The 22,815-nt window shown below is 45.2% G+C and overlaps 1 protein-coding gene across 1 annotated transcript in view; it reads right to left on the bottom strand.

Moving 5' to 3' along the window:
* Positions 1 to 22,815, bottom strand: part of NCS1 (neuronal calcium sensor 1) — a 167,579-nt gene that overhangs the window by 34,226 nt on the left and 110,538 nt on the right. The window contains exons 3-4 of the mRNA XM_082263105.1: positions 5,213 to 5,351; positions 1,720 to 1,798 (exon numbers count right to left, since the gene is read on the bottom strand). Coding sequence (XP_082119231.1) covers positions 1,720 to 1,798; positions 5,213 to 5,351 — 218 coding nt within the window. The remainder of the gene's footprint in view (positions 1 to 1,719; positions 1,799 to 5,212; positions 5,352 to 22,815) is intronic.

The raw sequence follows: 22,815 nt of genomic DNA, 5'->3' as shown, positions 1-22,815 counted from the left end.
GCTGCTGCATTTCCCACCCTAGGCTTATACTCGAGTCAATAGGTTTCCCAGTTTTTTGTGGTAAAATTAGGTGCCTCTGCTTATATTCGGATCGTCCTATACTCGATTATATACAGTAAATATTTACTTACAATTTTTTTTAGGTTTCCATAAATGATTTTTTAAATCACTTGCAATGTGCCTCTGAACTTGCCAGCAAGTCTGTATGCTTTAGAAGAGTCAGTTTCTTAGCACAGCCTCCTCGCCCTCTCTGAGGATATCATTTCTCTCTGTGCTGGCCAAGCTCCTCTGTCCCACCCATCAACTCCCTATATAACTTTTTATGTAGTTGATGGGGAAGGAGAGAAGAGGAATACTAGAGAGTGTCACTTGAGTGACAGCACTGAGTCTGCTGGGGGTGCTGACATCACATCCAAGATGGCATCACCCAGCAACAGTCTCTGGATTTTTGGATGTCTACACAAAGGAGGGTTTCACGGGTAAAGAAAAGGCATAAAGTATGATAAAAACACATACACTGATCAGCCAAACCTTTATGACCACTGACAGATAAAGTGAATAACATGGATTATCTTGTTACAATGACATCTGAAAGTCGTTGGGATATTTTAGGCAGCAAGTGAACATGTTCTCCCTGAACTTGATGTGTTGAAAGCAAAAACAACGGGTCATCACAGTGGAATAGATAATCAAGAATTCTGCACTATGATAATGAGTGTGAATTCTCGTGTACTGTCCCTTTAAAAACCAAATGTGAACATGCAATCGAATCGAAAAAGTAATTGAATCAAAAATAGGTCATATGAATAAGTTTACTAGCGCCGTGAATATACAAATCTCTCTCTCTCTCTCTCTCTCTCTATATATATATATATATATATATATATATATATATATATATATATATATATATATATATATATAATCTCAAATATCTATATATATATATATATATATATATATATCTGTAAACAATCCTAAAATCCGAATCTATATCTTTAATTAAACAATCAGTGCAAAATGCAATTTTGTCAGTTTATGGATGATCAGCGGGTGCTGGTGGACATCCATTGGCTGGCACCCGCTGATCGGCTTCTGCTGCGACTAAGGGTTAACTGTGTGCCTAGCTAATGTTTCAGTTTAGTGAGGGAGGTGCTTTTACTAGGGGAAGGCATGGATTGGTGTTCCTGCTTTACAGAAACACAGGCTCAATGCCTTCCGTACTGACAGAACAACAATCTGCCTTGTTTACATTGGCATTCTGTCAGTTTACTAAACGATCAGCGGGTTTCGGCGAATATTGGGTCCGCAGGACCCACTGTGTAAGATGGCCACCGGTGGCGCGCTCTTGTGCCCAAAACCCGGAAGTGCAGAATCACATACATATAAATGATTTTGCACAGTGCGGCCACCCTGTTGCAGTAACTGTGCTATGGGGTGGTCGGCGACTGGTTAAAGGATCTGCTACTGGTGGCTTGGTGCCAGATACCACAGCGTACCTTCAGAGGTCTAGTGGAGTCCATGCCTGGACGGGTCAGCACTGTTTTGGCAGCCAAAGGAGACCTACTCAATATTAGGTGGGTGGTCCTAAGTTATGGCTGATGGGGGTATAATATTATGGTGAGATTTTTGATGAATTGCATGGTCTTGTGGTAGGACCTCTTTAAATAGATCCATTTGGCAATATATTGTATGTACTGTGCAAGCTAGGTGACTTACATCTCAGCTTCTCATCCAGAGTCCCGCGTGAAGTGACAGATAAAGCCTGGATAAATTCTGCAAACTCGATCCGTCCATCCTGCAAAAAGATAGGAAGGTAGTAAATCACGCTTCTGTCTGAGCAGATTTATTTGCTACATAGTTAGTGAGCTTTACAAAAGACACCAGTCCATCCAGTTCAACCTATGATGTGTGTGTTTGCTGGTAACCATACATTGTATAATTCAGAGAAGGATTGGGGGAAACTATTGTGGTCAGACGAGACCAAAATTGGGCTCTTTGGCATTAACTCGACTCGTCATGTTTGGAGGAAGAAAAGTGCTGACTATGACCCTAAGAATATCATCCCTACAGTCAAGCACAGAGGTAGAAACATGCTTTGGGGCTGTTTCTCTGCTAAGGGTACAGGCTGACTTTGCCATATTGGAGGTGCCAATGGACAGGGCCATGTATTGCAAATTTTTGGGTGAGAACCTTCTTCCCTATTTGTCGGCTAGTCTTGTATGATCCGCTATAATATCTGATTCCTATGTCCAGACTGGAAGAAGCTGTATACTGACAGAAGCACACAAACTGGGTGCTGGACGGTTCAGTCACAGACATAGCACATGTAACCAGCACAACGCCGACTCTCTCAAGATCAGCTTCCTTTGTATACATGCATCTGGGACTGTACTACCCCCCCCCCCTACATAATAATATCTATTGTACAGTATTTCATATTCAGGGTTGTAGGTGTTGGGTAGTCTGGCCACCTAGGCTCCCATTGTATGCCTCCTAGGGTACAGTCCCATTGTTAATTGTGTTAATTAAGACCTCTATTGTTTCTGGCAGTCTGCTCATCTCTTGAAGAGGTAATTAATATTGTGACCACTTTAACTTGTTATGGAACTATTGTGAGATGTTATGTGTTATGCTAATGTCTATTGTACAGTATTTCGTATTCAGAGTTGTAGGTGGCGGGCAGTCTGGTCACCTAGGCTGGTTTAAGTAACTATTTAATTAGCTAATACGAATTATATCACTGTCAGCTAGTTAGTTACTAGAGGTGAATTAGCATAGTTTATGTTGGCTGTTCCAAAACTATGTTAATTATATTTCTCTATACAATTTCCTTTGCATACGATAATGTGATCAGGCTCATCTGACCTGGTGTACTATAAATTCTGTGAGTTTTCAACAAACAGTTCCAGTTCTCATACAAGCTATTTGTCGACTAGTCTTGTATGGTCCGCTATAATATCTGATTCCTATGTCCAGACTGTCAGTATACAGCTTCCTCCAGAAGCAGACAAACTGGGTGCTGGACGGTTCAGTCAGACATAGCACATGTAACCAGCAAAATGTTGACTTTCTTAGGATCAGCTTCCTTTGTATACATGCATCTGGGACTTCACTACCCCCCCCCCCCATTCCAGGCAAAAGGAGGAGCACAGAGACTACCCTAAAGTATAAAGAAATAACTGGTTCTCTTTATTCTTTACACCATCCTAAGCATTCAGATCCGTGGCTTTTCTTGAGAAAATCGCATGATTCGCTTTGAACATACCATCATGATCACTGTACAGAAACGGCAAATTAAAACACAAAGCTTGTAATCATTGCACCTACACACAACAAGCAAAGTAAATCTGTGCTGTCTGTGCCATGAGTAAATAAACCAGTTATACTTAAATTAATAAGGATAAATGAATCATAATGCGTGCCGCATACTTGTTCTTGCCGTAACTACCACAGCAATATATAATGTAATAAATTAGGAATTAAAAGTGTAATTGGCTGAAGGGCTCTGGAAAGTCCTGGGTGCAGCAGAAGACATTAAGTATAATTGTAAGATTTTCTACGCATTCTCCCAGGAATTTAGTCATAATAAGTGAAAATACAGTAACGTACTTGCTGTAAAGAGATACAACTCTGGGGACAGCGCCTGAGCACAAAGGTCAGGAGAAACGTGATATTATCAGATATCAGATGTTCAGCTATGGTAAAACTGCGCCATTAAAGTGGTTGTAAACCTCAGACATGCAATATGAACAAAGCCTATATCCCTCTATAGCACAGGTGTCAAACACCTGAATGCGGCCCTCCAGGCCATTTCATGTGGCCCTTGCACCTCTCCTGCAGCTGCGGCACACCCCTTGCCTCTGACCCCACCTTGTTTTTGTAGTCGGCAGCAGAGAGGACAGAACTCCTTTGCCAGATCCTGCACTCCTCTCTGCAGCTGCAGAAAGGCTCGTCCTTGCCCACCCCCCCTTCTCAGTCCACAGCAGAAAGGGGGCAGAACTCCTCCTACAGATCCTGCACCTCTCTGTGCAGCCGCAACACCACCTTGTCTTTGCCTCCCCTGGTCTCAGCATTCAGCAGACTCTGGAAGCTGACTATAGCCCTCCTCTGGTTCTCCTCCAGACCCTTCACTTCTTCCCAGATCCACCCGCATCTTCTTCCTGGCAGGGGGAGGAGGAGGATTTGGGCCGATCTTCTGGCTGAGTCTGCCAGAGTGAACTTAGCCGGAAGTGGGAACGGTACCTGTCAAAACCAGGTACCCGTTCCCCCCTCCCTCCCAAAAGGTGCCAAATGTGGGGGGGGGGGGAGGTGGCAGATAAGCAAAGCTTCCTCTGTTGGGTGGAGCTACGCGGTTTTTTTTTTCCTTTTTTTTTGGGCCCCTTTACACTTGTACAACTTGTCCTGTGACTTAGGACTGCAAAGTCACATGACAAGTCGTACCCCATGATTTCCAATGAGTACCAATCATATCTGTGCGACTTCAAGTCGCAGCAACTTCAAAGTAGTCCCTGCACTACTTTGGTCCAACTTTGATGAGACTTGAGGTCCATAGACCTCACGATTACACAGGCATTGCTTTAAGTCGCGTCAAAGTTGCGCGACTTTCAGGTCGTACAAGTGTGAAAGGGGCCTTAAAAAAAAACGATATACCCTATATATTACATAGAACAGTGCTTCTCAACCTATTTTCAGTCAAGGCACCCTTTAAAATTATGGACAATCTCAAGGCACCCTCCAACACTATAGACAGTCTTGAGGTGCCCTATTCTAAAATGTAAAAACTATTCTGATAGTTTTACATAATGAAGAATGAAGGTGATTTACTCTTCCAAAGCAAATACACTTTTGCAAACTGGTACTGACTAGTATTCTAATGTTTCTCTTCTCCCTCAGCTTTTTTCCATCACTCAGCTATTGAGACCCTAAAACTTTTGGAGAGAGGCAAGGGAGGGTCTAACAAGGATGATATATAGGCAACTGACATCCTTATTATCAACTGGTGATGCCATTGGTCGTTAAGAGATTGGCAGCTAGAAGGTCATAATGGTGTACAATGAAAACCTGTGGCTTTGTTTAACTAAGGTAGACTTCATCCACCCGCTTGTATACAATTTTGGGGCAATTTGTAGGCATTTTGCCAAGGCAACCCTGAAGAAACCTCAAAGCACCTTGGTTGAAAAAGGCTGACATAGAGCATACATTTACTTACTTTGTTCTCATCAAAAACATTGAAGACAAATGTGGCAAATTTAGTTGGGTCTCCAAAGGGGAAGAACTGTTTGTAGATCTTCTGGAAACCGGCAGCATCCAACTGGCCACTGGGACAATCTTTGATAAAGCCTTTATACCTGAAGAAAAAAAAGACGGGTCCATTAGAGGAGATCATAAAAAGACATTCGGGAAAGTTTTTCCCAAAAGACCTATCACATATGGCCAGAAGACAACATAAACTGGTGTTATAATCAGGACAAACTGGGTGGTAAATAAAGGCCTACAGGGCAAAAGCATTCACGATCAAGGTCAATGAAAAAAGTTAAAGTATGCTTTCAAGCTGGAACAATCTTGAAATTTTTATATATAGACAGGGCTTTTTTTTCAGCTGGAACTTGGTGGAACTTCCACCGCCTCTGGCTCAGGCCCTCAGCTCCCTGCTCACCACCATCACTTGTAAATACAGGGTCATGGTTGAGTTCCTGCACCTTTTTTCGGAGAAAAAAAGTCCTGTATATAGATTAGATTTTTATTTATTTTTTATTGTGGTTTCTGGAGAACATTGTAAAGGCCGCATTGTATAGCCACGCGAATCGCAAGTTCTTATGAAGGAAGTGGAGGACAGCGTCCGTGGTCTGTCAACCAGCGTGGAGGTGGAAAGGACCACTGGGGTGCTCCACTTCCAATTGTGGATCTATCAATTTGCTGTTTTATGCTTTTTATGCAAGTGCAATGGGAGAAGGATTAGTTTAATAAATCTGTTGATTTAAAATGGTATCACACAAGGTGAGTTTTTTTCTTTCTTCCATATTATTTAATGGGAATCGTTCACAAGAGGTCCCTCTGAGCTCATTCTAACGTAACCGGGAGAGAATTACCGATACTTCCATAGTTACATAGTAGGTGAGGTTGAATAAAGACAATAGTCCATCCAGTTCAGCCTGTGTAGGTGTGTGTGGCCGTAATCATCTCACATAGCCCTGAATGTTCTGATCCTTGAGATGTACGTCCAAGAGTCTTTTCAAAGTAGCCATACTTCCCGCAGTTACTACCAATTATGATAGAGAATTCCACAGTCTTGTAGCCCTAACAGTAAGTCCCCGTTCACATTAGGTCGCTCCGACTTAGGTGGCGACCTGTTAAGTCGCGTGCAGCGCGACTTCCGCGCGTCTTGCACAGACTTCACATAATGGAAGTCAATGCAAGTCGCCTCCAGGTCGCCCCGAAGTAGTACAGGACCCTTTTTCTAAGTCGGAGCAACTTGTGTCGCTCCTATTAGAACGGCTCCTGTACTACACAGTGGGAGCGACGGTGCACGACTTGTCAGGCTGACCAAGTCGCCTGACAAGTCGTACCAGTGTGAATGAACACTAAAGAACCCCCCATGTTGCCTGAGGTTAAAATGCTTCTCCTCTAATCGTATTGTATGGCCTCGTGTCCTCATGCAATCCTTGCGACTGAATGATACTGTTATTCCCAAAGTGCTTTTGCCCATACCATGAGAATGGGGGGCCACTGTCTCTGGTAAAGAACCATCCAATGGGAGTTGGTGTGCACATTGGTGGTGGTTTTTTAAGGGGATTGTTGTTTGATTCACAGGAGCCACACCTGGAGAGTCCAATTAGGATTTCAAAGACTGAAAGGACCATCGTTCTAGGATTATTGGCCACTAGCAGGAGCACTTGTTATTTATTTAATCATTTTGGAACTTTGATTACACTATATAGCGACTCTGCCTAAGTTTAGGCAGTGTGGTCCCTCTGAGCACATTATGGGGCTTTAATGTTATGTTCACAGTGTGTGTTCATTATTTTGAATATGTGAATTTTGCACAGCTAGATTATTAATTTTAGATGATTCACTGATTTTTCACATATTTTTACATCTATCAATAATTTTGCACAAGTTGGTGTATATTATTTGATTTATTGCACTAATTTGGAGAATTTATTATATTATAAGTTGCAGCAGTTCTAAGAAGATTGTCACATATTAGCACTTCACTAATTTTATTAGCGCGAGAGACCAACACTATTAATTCATCCAACATTACATATAGTTACATATATATATATATAGTTACATATAGTAGGTGAGGTTGAATAAAGACAATAGTCCATCCAGTTCAACCTGTGTAGGTGTGTGTGGCTGTAATCATCTCTCATAGCCCTGAATGTTCTGATCCTTGAGATGTACGTCTAAGAGTCTTTTGAAAGCCACCATACTTCCCGCAGAAACCACCTCTTGTGGTAGAGAATTCCACAATCTTGTAGCCCTAACAGTAAAGAACCCCCCACGTTGCCAGAGGTTAAAACGCTTCTCCTCTAATCGCATTGTATGCCCTCGAGTCCTCATGCAATCCCTTCGACTGAATAGCTGTTTTTCTATGCCGAGATCCCCATTGAGATATTTATAAATTGCTATCATGTCCCCCCTCAGGCGTCTCTTCTCCAGGGAGAATAAATCAAGCGATTGCAGACTCTCTTCATAATTAAGGTCCTCCAATCCCCTAATCAGTTTAGTTGCCCTTCTCTGGACTCTCTCCAGCTCCAACACATCCCTCCTGAGGACTGGCGACCAGAACTGGACAGAATACTCCAGATACGGTCGGACCAGAGTTTTATAAAGTGGAAGGATTATAGTCTTATCTCTGGAATACATCCCTTTCTTTATGCATGCTAATATTCTGCTGGCTTTGGCAGCTGCCGCTTCACATTGCATGCTATTGCCTAATCTATCATCAACCAACACTCCCAGATCTTTCTCCATTTTTGATTCCCCCAACGGTTCCCCCCCTAACGTGTATTGTGTTTTTATGTTTTTAGTCCCCAAGTGCAAAACCTTACACTTCTCCACATTAAACCTCATTTGCCATGTCGTTGCTCACTCTGTTATTTTATCCAGGTCATTCATTATTGCCTGACATCACAAATGCGCTTCTGGAAGAACGGTCAAACATTCCCATAGACACACTCCTAAACCTTGTGGACAGCCTTCCCAGAAGAGTTGAAGCTGTTATAGCTGCAATGGGTGGGCCAACTCAATATTGAACCCTACGGACTAAGACTGGGATGCCATTAAAGTGTAAAAAGGGGCCTTAGAGTCCTGTGTCGTGACCGGCGGCTCCCGCTGCAGTAGCACAGCCGCACCCCGCGAACGCAAAAGGAAGACGGGGGAAGATGATGTGGCCTCCAGCAGGGACGACAAGGGCTTCCTTAGGAGGTGTCACATAATGTGCTAGTATGCGATTCATACTAGCACCATATGCCTTTACTTTGTAGATAACAAAAAACAGACTTTACTTCCCCTTGAAAGTTTATGTGCATGTAAAGGCAGGTGTCCCAATACTTTTGACAATATAGTGTAGCAGAGCCCAACTTGCCTCTATAGTCATGGTATACGGCAGGGATTCCCAAACTACGGCCCTGCAGCTGTTGTAGAACTACACATCCCATGAGGCATTGTAAAACTCTGACATTCCCATACATGACTAGGCATGATGAGAATTGTAGTTCCCCAACAACTGGAGGGTCGTAGTTTGGGAATTCCTGGTATAGGGGATTGCAGGAAGCTAAAACCAAGCCAAATCAGGTACATACACTAGATTCAGATTGCATTGAATAATACATGACATTTTTTTACTGAATACATAACTGGATGGTTTTGTATCTTGTAAATGCTTTAAGCATTATGGAGTTAAATGACCTCAGCTGCCCTCAGCACAGTCGCAGCGTTTCATGGTTGATAAATGCAGTTCAGTGATTCATTCTTGTATAGCCAAAAACCACCGTTAATTACGCCGGCACAGCAGCAATTAAGAAGGAGATTTTTTTTTTTAATGTGACCCCCATCAATCATATGAGCTTTCATTGCAAAGGTGCACTTGAACAGAGATCTCTGGATTTCAGATGGCTGCTATGGTCCACATCTCCTCTGCAGATATTAGAAATCATAACCAGAAACAGGTTTATTGCACCTCCTAGTGAAAATTCTTACCACCATCCCCATTTTATGATGGTATTAACCACAAGTCATAGTGTCATCCTCTAGCCCTTTCGTTACTGGTAAAATGTTAATTGCCGGTGTTCTGCCGAAAACTCCAACTCACCAAAATCTCCAACCATGACATTTCTGGTGATTCTCCAGCAGCAATAATTGTGTCATGTACCCACCCGCTCCTGGGTGCCCACGGCGTCCTCGCGTTGGAGTCACGGTACTCACCACTCTCAGACACCCCTCTCCTGGGTCTGCAGTGGTTCCCTCTTTCCTTCTCGCCGCCAAGGTCCATGGCGAGCACGCCGTTACTGTAAGATGGCAGCCGCCACACGGACATGGCGTTCTTCACAGGGGTGAGGAGGAGAACTGCAGATCTGGTAGGGGAGGGAAGGTCAGGGACTATAGTGCAAATCAAGATAGCGCCAGGTTCCTGACTACCCTTTATAGCTCCTGTGTGCCCCACCTACTGGTGGGAGGTGGCCGGTCATGTGATCCCGACTCCCTATTTAAACCAAGCACGCCTTCCAGTCAGTACTTGGTTATTTTCCTTGCTCTTGTATACCTGCCTTTTGCCCTGATTCTCAGCTTGTGTTCCTGACCCTTGATCTTCTGATTGATTCTCCTTGCCTGCTGCCTGACCTGACTCCGGATTGATCGACTACTCTTGCCTGCTGCCTGACCTGACTTCAGATTGATTGACTTTGCTTCCTGCTTCTTCCCATTAAAGGCCTCCGTGCCACCACAGACCCTTTGGGACCCTGTCCCCACTTCCAGGTGCTCCTGAGGGTCGTAATTGTAAGGGAGTGCTGTTCCGCTGCAACTGGGTTCCGTCCCCACTGCAAAACCCCAGGTGGGTGTGATAAATTGGAGATTTTGACCAGTTGGTGTTTTCACAGAACAGCAGCAGCGTATACACCAGTGTTTCTCAACTCCGGTCCTCAGGGCACACTAACAGGCCAGGTTTGCAAGAAAACTGAAATACTTCACAGGTCATCTAATTTCCTGCTCAGTGATTGAAGTATTCTAGTCTGCATCTCCCCAAGGTAATACTTAAAATCTGGCCTGTTAGTGTGCCCTGAGGACCAGAATTGAGAAACACTGGTATACACTACGATACACGCTATAATGAGTGGACATTGTTAGTCTGCCCACTAGTAACCAACAACATAGCCACCTCCAAGGCGGTGACAACTTTTTTCTAACCTTACCGGATGTTCTCTCAAAACAGGCAACTGGTCGTGTACCGTAGTGTAAATGCTGCCGGTGTTCTGTGAAAACACCAATGGGTCGAAATCTCCAATTATTGCTGTGGCAAACACAGCCACTGTATATTGTCCTTTGTGTATGCATTATGTGTGTATTGTATGTGTAAATGTAACCCGTGCAGTACCTGTAGGATTTTGTATTGTGTTAGCTGCTGGCTCATGAATGTGTATTGGAAACCCCTGCTGCCCCTCTGTGGAGACCCCGTATAAGTATCTTGTTTTAAATACAAGTCCTGTGAATAAAAGAGTTAGTTGACCTTCAAGCCATGTGTCGTCTGGTTATTGGAGGGTTGGGAATATTATACGCTACCAGGATTATTGTATGCTGTGCCTGACTACCAGTGGAGATATCGTGGATCATACTGCTACTCCGCTACAATTGCTGCTGGAGAGTCACCGGAAGTAACGTGGTTGAAGGTATTGCCGAGTTGGAGTTTTTGGCAGAACACAGGTGTTTTGCCAAAAACTCAAACTTGCCGAGAACTCCAACCACATTACTTCCGATGACTGTACACCAGGAATACTTGCAGATTTCAACCACTTTGTGCTTTCACAGAACACCGGCAGCCTTTACACTCCGGTACATGCAATGATGAGTGGACAATGTTAGTTTGCCAGCTAGTTGTCGCCGCCTTGGAAACAACCATGTTTTTGGTTACTAGCGGGCGGACTAAAAATGTCCACTCATTATAGCATGCAACCGTAGTGTATACGGTGCCACCTATTCTGTAAAAAAAAACGTGGTCGAAATCTCCAATTATTCCTGGTGTATAGTCACCAGAAGTGACGCGATTGGAGTTCTTGGCAAGTTGGAGTTTTTGGCAGAACACTGGCCACAGAGGTGAGGCCACTGCCTCCCAATGCCCCAAAGTCCTGGTAAGATTATTACTTAGCTTCTTCCTCCATTCAAACTTGGCTTTCCAAGTCTTGCCTTTCTCCTTCCAAATGCTAATTAAATGTGAATCTGGATCACTCCCAATTTCACCCCAATTAACACAAAAGCTTGTGTACGCTTTCCAAGAGAAAGCGAAAAATACACACAAGGTCTGCCAGAGCTTTGAGAACGCTCTCTATGTGGGCGTACAGCAGTCTGTCCGTCTGTGGCTTTGTTTGGATCAGCCTGTACAGTTCCTGTAAGAGTATACCTTATATACCATATACTATGTATATAATAATCACATTGTGTTTGTAAATGGATGGGATGCCTCTGAAGCATAAACTAGCCTGCAGATTGTCTGTATCTGTACTGTTGTCTGTATCTGTACTGGCCTTCATACTTGTAGTAGATACAAAGACTGCGGACGCACACAGAACCAGTAATATTGTATACATGGACAGTAATGTTTAAAGGAACTGTAACTTAAAGGATTTCAGTTTAACCATAGACTTTGTTTATTATAAATATACAAAGTTAAGCATCTAAATATTTTTCCTAGACTTAAATTTTCCATAAATTTGTTAGGTTACACGCATTTTCACTTTGTCCTATTCGCACTGGTGGTGGGGCCTGCTGACTGGGAATGGGCCATTTCTTTAGGCTGCTTGAGCCACCAGGTGTTGCGTTCAGGCAGCCCATGTGAGTGCATGAGGATGCAATGGCTGCACAAGCCACTCATCCTAAATTAACAGGTGCCCAGGTGCACACTGTCTGCGTTTGGGGCCACTCACCACACCCATGCACCTGTTAAATTAGGAGAACAGGTATCTGTGCAACCACTGCATCCCCATACTCTTGGGCCTGGTGCAAACTGGTGCAACATGAAAGATTTGCAGTTGTCGATCTGACTTTGCCCTGCAACTTCGGTCTGACATCAATCCAACTTCTAATGCCCCGTACACACGCACCGATTGTTGGCCGTGAATTTTCAGCCAAGGTCTGATCGGCCGATTGTCGGCTTGTTAGTATGATGCTTCCGACAACCGACTCCGACTTTCCGGCCGAACAAAATCTGGTGTGCAGGCTATAAAATTTTTGTTGGCCGTCACCAGAACACCCGATTGTTCGTCAGTCAGTACAGATTTCGGCAGACAAAAATCAGATGAGCAAGACTGGGCATGCTCAGAGAAGAAAAAACACACGGAAAGTTAACCAGCACATGACATCACTTCTGAAGTTGGTTTCTGTCGGCCAACAAAAGTCCAGTGCAAGTCTAGAGCACATTTCAACCAACACAACAACACTGGACAAAAGACGGCCGATCGGTAGGCCAACAATCGGTGCGTGTGTACAAGGCTTTAGTAACTTTAATTAATGGGATCTGGTTTTGACTTGACTTTGAGAACAAAAAAAAATACCGGCGTGGGGATCTCCCCCCAAAAAAAAATCTATAACAGCTCCTTATCTAAGCATGCAGCCTGGCAGGTCAAGAAAAGTCAGGGGGCTTATCGGCATCTGGAAACCCTCTTTAAGAAAGGGGACCCTGGATCCCACCCCCCCCCTATGTGGGTGAATGGGTAGGGATACTATGTCTCCCCGCCCCAAAGCACCTCCCTTTATTTTGAGGGCATGTGGCCTGGTATGGTTCAGGAGGGAGGAGGGCTGCTCATTCCCCCCTTTCCTGGCCTGCTTGGCTGCATGCTCAGAAAAGTGTCTGGTATGGATTTGGGGGAGGGGGGAAAACGCTGTTTTTTTTAATTTTGGCATGGGGTTTCCCCTTAAAATCCATACCAGACTTGGGTCTAGTATGGATTTGTGGGGGGGGCCCTATGCTGTTTTTTTTCTCAATACATTTTGCATTGCTAACATTGCCTCTGAGCACAATTCGCATGTCACAAGTCGGATCACTTAAAATGCTGATCCGACTTGGATACAACTTCCTTTGAATTCTATGGGCTGCTTGGACCAATGTAGCTGTGCATATAACATACCTGTGCAATCTGGAAGCTGGAAATCACTGTAGTAGACACCACTACTCCAATGACCTCCACTTGCTTTTGGGTCCTGTTCAGTGCAGTTACCTTGCTGCTTACTGAACAAAGGTGGTCAGCCGCTTGGCATGGGTGCCATCCAGAGATTGCTTTGTATTCTCTCTGATTGGAAGAGGTGGAGAGGTGGGGCAGTGGTGTTACACTCTCCACCTTGTCCAATCGGAGAATGCTTTGCATTCATTGAGAAAATGTCCAGTAGCCAAAATGGTCCAGAAGCCAATCTCCTGTATTCACCATACAGCAGACACCCACTTGGCTTGGGACCCAAAAACTAGTGGAGATCGCTGCAGTTGTGGTGTTTACTTCAGTGATTTCCAGCTTCTAGAGGGATCCCACAGGTATGGTATACAGGCGGTCCCCGGGTTACAAACATTCAACTTACAAACGACTCCTACTTACAAAGGGAGGGAGACAACAGAAAAATCTCTCCCTAGGAAGGGAAATTCACTCCTGTAAGAGTTCTCATGGGAAAAAGGAGTCTCCACTGACGCTTAATCACCAATCCTTGTTTCCACAACAACCCAAATTTTTCAAAATGCGATTGTCATAGGGACAGAAAGTGAGGTGAAATCTTCTGGACAGGGGCACAGACAGCAAAATAAACTACAGGGCTGGTAACCCTTCCCTATGCTATCCAAAAAACTTAAAAATCATTTTTTTTAGCTGGTGCCACGCCTAAAAAATGTACCTATTCTGACTTAGTCCCAGTTCACACTGGGGCAACTTGTCAAGCGAATTAGCCGCCTGACAAGTAGCGCTCCATTCAGTGCAATGGAACCGTTCTAATCGGAGCAACTAAAGTCGCTCTGACTTAGAAAAGGGTTCCTGCACTACTTTGGGGACGACTTGCATTGACTTCTATTAGAGAAGTCGTTTGCAGGTCCCAATGAAATTGCGCTGCACGGGACGGATTCAGAGTCGGGCGACTTTGAAGCTGCCCCAGTGTGAACCCAGCCTTACAAACAGATTCAACTTAAAGCAGTGTTCCAGCCTCCCCCTCCAAAAATGAAAAGTCAGCAGCTACACATACTGTACACATACTGTAGCTGCTGACTTTTAATATTAGGACACTTACCTGTCCTGGAGTCCAGCGATGTCGACACCACAGCTGATGTTTCCATCGGCTGTCGGGTGCTGCCACCGCCATTGCCGGTGAGAGAACCCAGCAGTGAAGCCTTACGGCTTCACGGTCGGGTCCCTAATGCGCATTCAGATTGGCTCGGCAGCAGGGGAAGGAGGAGGGGCCAAACATCCGAGGGACTGCACTGCGGCGCCGTCTCCCGGAAGTGGGGAAGGGTACCTGACAAAAACAGGTACCTGTTCCCCCCTCCCCCCTGAAAGGTGCCAAATGTGGCACCGGAGGGGGGGGGGAGAAAGCAAACTTTTGGGTGGAACTCCGCTTTAAGAACAAACCTTCAAACCCTATCTTGTTTGTAACCCGGGGACCGCCTGTATACACAGTCACATTGGTCCAAGCTTGACCAATGTTACTATGTATAAAACCATACCTGGATTTAACCCCTTTCTGCCCCGGTTATTCCAAACTCAGTAGTACTATGCAATCTGGTTGCTCTGCATTTCTTAACCTCCTCCCGTCCGGCCTATTGTAATACAATGGGCGATCGGGGGCTCCGGCGTAAGCTGTCACCCGCTGTGTCTAAGTGTTTTAACCCGCTATAAGTGGTCAATCTACTCATTTTTGGGACTTATTTGACCACTGGGACTTACTTGGCCATGTTGTCTGTATTCTATAGCATTCCTTATGTATGTCTTGTGACTGTGTTCACCATCACTGGGAGTGAGGGACAGATAGAGAGACAGATACTTGGGAGACGCTGAGAGAATGGTTTAGATGGCTTCAGATGGGAGAGTGATATTTGTCAACGGTATCTCTCAAGAAGTGTGGAGATTTGATCCCACTGCTGCCACCAATGTAACGGATCAACTGGCACACTGACTGGACACCTCCGTTAACAGATGCTTCTAGTGCTTCCGGAGGGCTTCACAAGACACCATAACCAATGTTCCGGAACTGCTGACCCACACTGTACTTGTGGTCTTCCGTCAGTATACGGCTTCCTTGCAGTCATGAACAGATATCCCAGATTTTCCTAACCGCCCTCATACAAAGCTAGCCAACAACTTAGATCGTAAAAGTTTGGGAACCTTCTCCTTTGTTGAACAGGTTCACACTCAATTTATACACACATGAGCACATCCCCCTCCTGATCAAATTACTACACACAGGTCAGGGGTTGCCTGATTACATTATCCTATGCAGATGAAATTGTATACAGAAACAGAATTAACCTGAACTAATTATCTGGCCATCTGGACAGAACAACGTGAGGTCATTAACATTTAACAATGGGACAGGCAGACTTAACACAATTCACATTCCATCTCAATAGATAGACAACAGGACAAGACTGCCAATTACAGTTTGTCCATCTACATTGAAACACATGGAATACACATCTAGGTGTCACAGACTCCATGGCAACAGGCCACAGATCTCACAGTGCAAAGTGGGATCAAATCTCCACATTTCTTGAGAGACATCTTTGACAAATATCACTCTCCCATCTGAAGCCATCTAAACCATTCTCTCAGCATCCCCCAAGTATATGTCCTTCCCTCCCAGTGACGGTGAACACCATCACGTCTCTTTTTCAAAAATGATATATATATCCTTTAGGGCAGGGATCCTCAAACTACGGCCCTCCAGCTGTTGTGGAACTACACATCCCATGAGGCATTGTAAAACTCTGACATTCGCAGACATGACTAGGCATGATGGGAATTGTAGTTCCCTGAACATCTGGAGGGCCACAGTTTGAAGATCCCTGCTTTAGGGCCTGTTCCCGATTGAGTCCGAAGCAAGGATTTTTTCTTTAGGTTTCTTCGCCTTTAAATGTGACGGAGGGTGAGTAAAACAGGATGCAGTGAGTGGTTTGCACGAGTCATGCTGAATACACGATTTGTGTATATTGTAGCATGGTTGCGTATAATGTATGTATAAAGCCAGCAGCGGCGATGGGGAGGGGGGTTCTGGGAGGAGGCAGAGATCACATGCTATCAGTAAACACAGCTGGGATCCCACAGTCTCCGAGAGACGAGAAATTATCTCTTCAAAGAGGCTTCATTAGAACTTTCTAATGAGATTCCCTTCTCAATTAGCAGAAATTCAGTATGTGGCATTTGCATTATGCCAGAAACTGCACCAACAGTGTTTCTATAAGCGGAAATTCTGTCTGGGCACAAGCCACTGTCCTTAAAGAGAACCAGAATGGGCTCATGCAAGAATCCAGCTATTCAAAGTCAAGATTTACTTACAGTGCCTTGAAAAAGTATTCACACCCCTAGAAATTTTCCACATTTTGTCATGTTACAACCAAAACGTAAATGTATTTTATTATTATTATACAGGATTTATATAGCGCCAACAGTTTGCCCAGCGCTTTACATTATGAATGAAGGAAGACAGTACAGTTACAATACAATTCAATACAGGAGGAATTAGAGAGCCCTGCTCATTAGAGCTTACAATCTAGATCCATCGGTGGGTCGCGAGCTGTGTTTGAGTGGGTCGCGCTGAGCCGAAAATCACTGAGAGTGGGCACGCTTAAATTGTGCTGTGCGAGCCCGCGCAAATTACAGAGAGCCAGAGCAGTCAAATTGCGATGGATTCAGGACCCCGCCCACGCAGTTTAAGGAGGCTGGTCTGCATTTTCCACGAGGAGGGTACTTGCATCAGTGAGTACGTATGTGGGCTGTTATGTAGGATATGTTCATAGGGTACAGAGCCAGCTCATCAGTCCTGCTGGCGGCAGTGGTGGTGGCTAGACTGGCGGCAGGATTCTATCAGCTATAGCGGGCAGAGATGGCAGCCTCGGTGTTATAGGAGGAGGCGGCGGGATTCTATAAGCTATAGCGGGCAGAGACGGCAGCCTCGGTGTTATAGGAGGAGGCGGCGGGATTCTATCAGCTATAGCGGGCAGAGACAGCAGCCTCGGTGTTATAGGAGGAGGCGGCGGGATTCTATCAGCTATAGCGGGCAGAGATGGCAGCCTCGGTGTTATAGGAGGCGGCGGGATTCTATCAGCTATAGCGGGCAGAGAAGGCAGCCTCGGTGTTCTAGGAGGAGGCGGCAGGATTCTATAAGCTATAGCGGGCAGAGACGGCAGCCTCGGTGTTCTAGGAGGAGGCGGCGGGATTCGATCAGCTATGGCGGGCAGAGACGGCAGTCTCAGTGTTCTAGGAGGAGGCGGCGGGATTCGATCAGCTATAGCGGGCAGAGACGGCAGCCTCCGTGTTCTAGGAGGACCAGGTGGCCCGGCGGTGTCAGGAGTTCATGGCAGCTTCTGTGACCCACGTAGAGGATCCAAAAGAGAAGAGACAGGACACCAAGACCAGCATAGAGCTCCTCATCATGGAGACTCTGGGTGAGGTGTGCTGGGCCCTGGAGAGGCTAAACAGGGACTTAGTCTTCACTGTGGACCGCTGGGAGAGGAAGGAGGGTGAGTGAGTGCCATATAGTCTACTGATCACTGTCCTGGGGTGGTTGATTTCTGTCCTCTGCCTGTCTTATACTGTCTATGAGGGTGCTGATTACTTACAACTCTGCTTATATGCCACAGGTTTCTGACCCCTCACTTAGAACATCTGGCAAGTGTATTCAATAATAAATTGAAAAGTAGTAAATTGATATTTTTAATTTAACATCCCCCTCCCTTTAAAATATGCATTATTATTTGCATTTATATAGTGCCAACAAATTCCGTAGCGCTTTATAATATTCAATTACAAGCAAGTGGGTCCCGAAAAATAACTGTATTCAGAAGTGGGTCTCGGCCCAAAAAAGTTTGGAAGCCCTCATCTAGAGTTTATGTGATAGACCAACACAAAGTGGCACATAATTGTGAAGTGGAAGGAAAATGATAAATGGTTTTCACATTTTCTTACAAATAAATATCTGAAAAGTGTGGCGTGCATTTGTATTCACCCCCCTTTACTCTGATACCCCTAACTAAAATCTAGCAGAACCAATTGCCTTCAGAAGTCACCTAACTATTAAAAAGAGTCCACCTCTGCCTTGAATTTTTTTTTTTTACATTTTAGAAGTGCAATGTGTTTATTCTCAAGAAAATTTTGATGACATCCTAATATAACTCTGCGCACCGTTGGATGAGGGATGTTTCCTCGCTACTTCCTGTGACATGAAGGATGCACATAGTAAGCAGATGGCCAGCAGCATGAATGAAATTCACTTTCCATTCAGTTAACAGCAGGGGGCTGTGACCAATCTGTTCACTGGAAAAAAAGGACTTGATATAAAAAGCCAGCAAAACACGGGGCAGCCTCGGAGCCAGAGAGCAAAATGACTTCACTGCTACTTAGGTAGGACAGGGTTAGGTTCAGTGGAATTTTAAAGTGACTTTGGTTGAGCCGGGTGGAAAATCGCGGTCACATGTGGTCACTGCAGGGCCATCTTACTGAATGGGCACGCTGGGCAGTTGCCCAGGGGCCCCACCTGCCCAGCGACCCAGCCCCAGCCAAGCATTAGTCCCGATTGCCGTGTGCATCCCGCTCCCGAACTTAGCAGGTGGCAATGCCTGTCGGCCCTGTGCTGCTGTCAGGCCACTTGGGCCATGGATGGGGAGACCACAACTGCAGGAATACCTGTCCGCCCCCACGGGAACAGGCGCACTCAGGACAGTCGAGTCTTGACTCCCGTCCGTGTGTGTGTTCACCGGACCCAGCCGCCGAACTTGGAAGCTGTCATTAGCCTGGCACTGCTGTACCAATAAATATCCAGGGGCCCCACTTGCTGGGAGGGCCCCACCTGCCCAGCGACCCAGCCCCAGCCAAGCATTAGTCCCGATTCCCATGTGCATTCCGCTGCCAAACTTAGCAGGTTGCAAGCGCCTGTCGGCCCCGTGCTGCTGTCAGGCCACTTGGGCCATGGAGGGGGAGACCACAACTGCAGGAATGCCTGTCCACCTCCACAGGAACAGGTGCACACAGGACAGTCAAGTCTGACTCCCGTCCGTGTGTGTGTGTGTTCACCGGACCCAGCCGCCGAACTTGGAAGCTGTCATTAGCCTGGCACTGCTGTACCAATAAATATCGCCTTATCGATAATTCGCATTTCTATACTCGTGGGTGATTGTGTAGGCAGAGCCCCAGTGCACTGCAATGCCCGGTGCCCTTTAATACTCTTAAGATGGCACTGGGTCACTGTTCAGTTATTCAGGGTAATGACAACAGCCAGACAAGGAGATTCCTCCATCCACTAGTCAATGGGAGAATCGACCAATTTTCACCCAACCAATTTCCAGTGGGCTGAACAAGAGAGAATGAAATGTGAAGGACTAGTCTAGTGGCGTTTTTTTTACTCATTTCATACATTGATCATTAATATTTTCAGTTTCTTTGGCGCTGGCCACACAAGGCCAGAATTTAATGTGCTGTGGTGCTGGAGAAAACAGTCCATTTTCTAGTCCACCTGTCCATTGCCTCAAGTTGGTCCATCAATAAGATGGGCAGCCTCACAAACGGATGGAATGGACCATAGTGAAGTTTTTAAAAGCTCCCGGGCCAGTTCTACAACAAACCCAAGGCTGCTTGTGGACACCTTGAGGCCCTGTTCACATCTGAGCGTTTTTCAGCTCGTAAAACGCTCATCTCTGAAGTCTCAAAACGCCAAACAAGCAAAACTCTAATCATTTCAATGGCCCTCGTTCACATATGAGCATTTTGTCGCCTGAAGCAAAACGCCCCGAAGCTCAAAAAAGTACACAAGCTTCTTTTTTGGCTGATTACAAGCGTTTTTGTTAGATATCAATGCCTGCCACCAAACACCTGCAAAAAACGCCTTATAAATGCCCAAAAAAACACCTGAAAACAATACGCTCAGGTGCGAATGGAGCCTGAGGGGCTGACTTTGTTACTCAAGTAGCAAATAATTTATTTTACAATAACTATGGCAGTGGTTCTTAACCTTGTTGGAGGTACTGAACCCCACCAGTTTCATATGCGCATTCACCGAACCCTTCTTAATTGGAAAAATAAAATATGATTTTTTCAAATTCAAAACATAGGTATATATTTAGGTATATATTTATACATAGGTGCACAAAATGAACAAAACCATTAAAGAACAAGGCAGACTAGCCTTTTCATCTAATCTGGCTCTCCTCACCTTGAATTCAGCGAGCGTTGTGTTCTTGTATTTTCCATCTCCTTGCAGCTTAAGGAAGTGTTCTCTTAGTTTTGCCGGTGCTAGACTAGAATTGCTCAACTTGGCATTGCAAATCATGCAGTTAGGACGCTGACTCCCATCACGTTCCATTATACATGTGAATCCATATTGTTCATATTCGTCCGACCACTTTCTTTTTTTGATGGACATAGTTAGTATGAAGGGATTAATATTAAGAAAGAAATCACACGACGTACCATCACACATTGGGTGTGTGTCTTGACCTCAACCGAACCCGCGAGACTGACTCACCGAACCCCTGGGGTTCGATCGAACCCAGGTTAAGAACCACTGAACTATGGCTTTGCATAAGACAAAAGACATTTAGCCCCGGCTCACACTGCCGTGAGTTCAAAGTCGCATGACTAGTCAAGCCCCATTAACGGCAATGGAACCAGTGTAATCAGTGCTACTCAAGTTGGTTTGACTTAGAAAAAGTTCCCTGCACTATCGTGTTGGTGCAACTTCAGCACGACTTGCATTGACTTCTGTTAACCACTTGCCCACTGGGCACTTTCACCCCCCCTCCCCCGCCCCTTCCTCACCAGGCCAATTTTCAGCTTTCAGCGCTTCGCACTTTGAATGACAAGTACTCAATTATTTGAGTGACAATTATAAATAATTAGTTATGCAACTGTAGCACTGTCCCCTAGAGGGCTGCTGAAGATTACACTTTCAGGATTCCCCTGGGTTACCCGTAGCAACTGCAAGCAAAGATCTTGGTACTTTAAGGTCTTGGCTTAGTCAAAGATCAGTCTATGGGTTGTTGTTTTTGTGGTTTTATTGTAATTGGGATGGGAGAAGGGATGAGTGGGATACTCCAATTGTTAACTATTCACAATGCTAAGGACTCTAAACTTGAGAATGCAGCAAGGCCGCTGCTTCATCTTGCCACTTGAATGAAGGTAAGGTAAGTGTTTCCATTACATTTCTCTTCAGGGCACTTCCCTAGTACCCCCTTTCTCACTGGGCTAGCTGACACCCATCCACTGACTCTACACTCCTGAGTGGTCCCCTTCCTGGGCAGACCCCTGGGCAAGCTCCTCTGTACTCACGGACACTATTTTTCCAGATTCTGCTGTGTCCCAACTCCATTTTTATCATTTTTTTTTTCACAAAAATAGAGCTTTCTTTTGGTTTTTAATTTATTTTAATTTAACCTAATTTTAATTTAATTAAAATATTTTTTTAACCTCCCTAGCAGTATTCCCGAGTGTGGCTCAGGGTTAATACAGTGTACCAAAAGCGGTAACCCCGAGCCACACTCGGGAATACCCCAGAATCACACTCGACTTCCCCGCGATCCCCCGCCATCCTCCGACTCTCTCCCCGCTCTGTGCTCGGCGGATGCCGGCACCTGTCTTCCGGTTCCCTTCCCTGCGAGCATACGTGGGGGGGGGGGGGGTGTAACCGGCAGCAAATTCAAAAAGTAAATAAGATAAATGACTTGATACAAAGTTGTTTTCCTAACGGATTACACTGTATCAAGTCATTTACCTCAGAATTTCACCTGGTGACTTTCCAGTGCCCTGCCTGTGCTTTTCCAGTTCTTTGTGCCTGGAAAATTTAGAACGACCATGGCGTCCAAAAAGCGCAAAAACGCTTTTAGACGAACTGGAAAACAGCGACAGCGAAATGGAGTTACTTGAAGAGCTGAGTGATAGCGATTTGTGGGAAAATTTGTCATCAGGTACAGGAAGTGACGACGACAGCAACGATTCTGCGAATGAGCTCAGCGATGTGCGGACTTGGTGCTCTACTGACTGCGGTAAGGATCAGGCAGCGCCTCCAAGATTCCCATTTACAGGAGCACCTGGTATGAAAGTTGATGCCGACCATGACAACCCCTTGGATTACCTCTAATTATTTTTGACCGATGAGGTTATTGAAAAAATTGTTACCAAGACCAACCAGTACGAAGAGCAACAATTGGCTACGCATCGGAGGTTTGCAAGATGCAGAAAGTGGGAGCCAGTGACCAAAGATGACATTTGGAAATTTCTGGGCCTAATAATTCTTCAGGGAGTGGTGGGGAAACCCCTGCAGAAGTGGTATTGGACAACCAATACATTACTTGCCACTCCATTCTTTGGCACGGTCATGTCAGAGTACAGATTCTCCCTCATAATGAAATATCTCCACTTTGAA

This window comes from Pelophylax lessonae (assembly GCF_965119305.1).
Source record: "Pelophylax lessonae genome assembly, chromosome: 7".
NCBI classification, from domain to species: Eukaryota; Metazoa; Chordata; class Amphibia; order Anura; family Ranidae; genus Pelophylax; species Pelophylax lessonae.
This window is presented reverse-complemented; position numbering and strand designations above follow the sequence as displayed.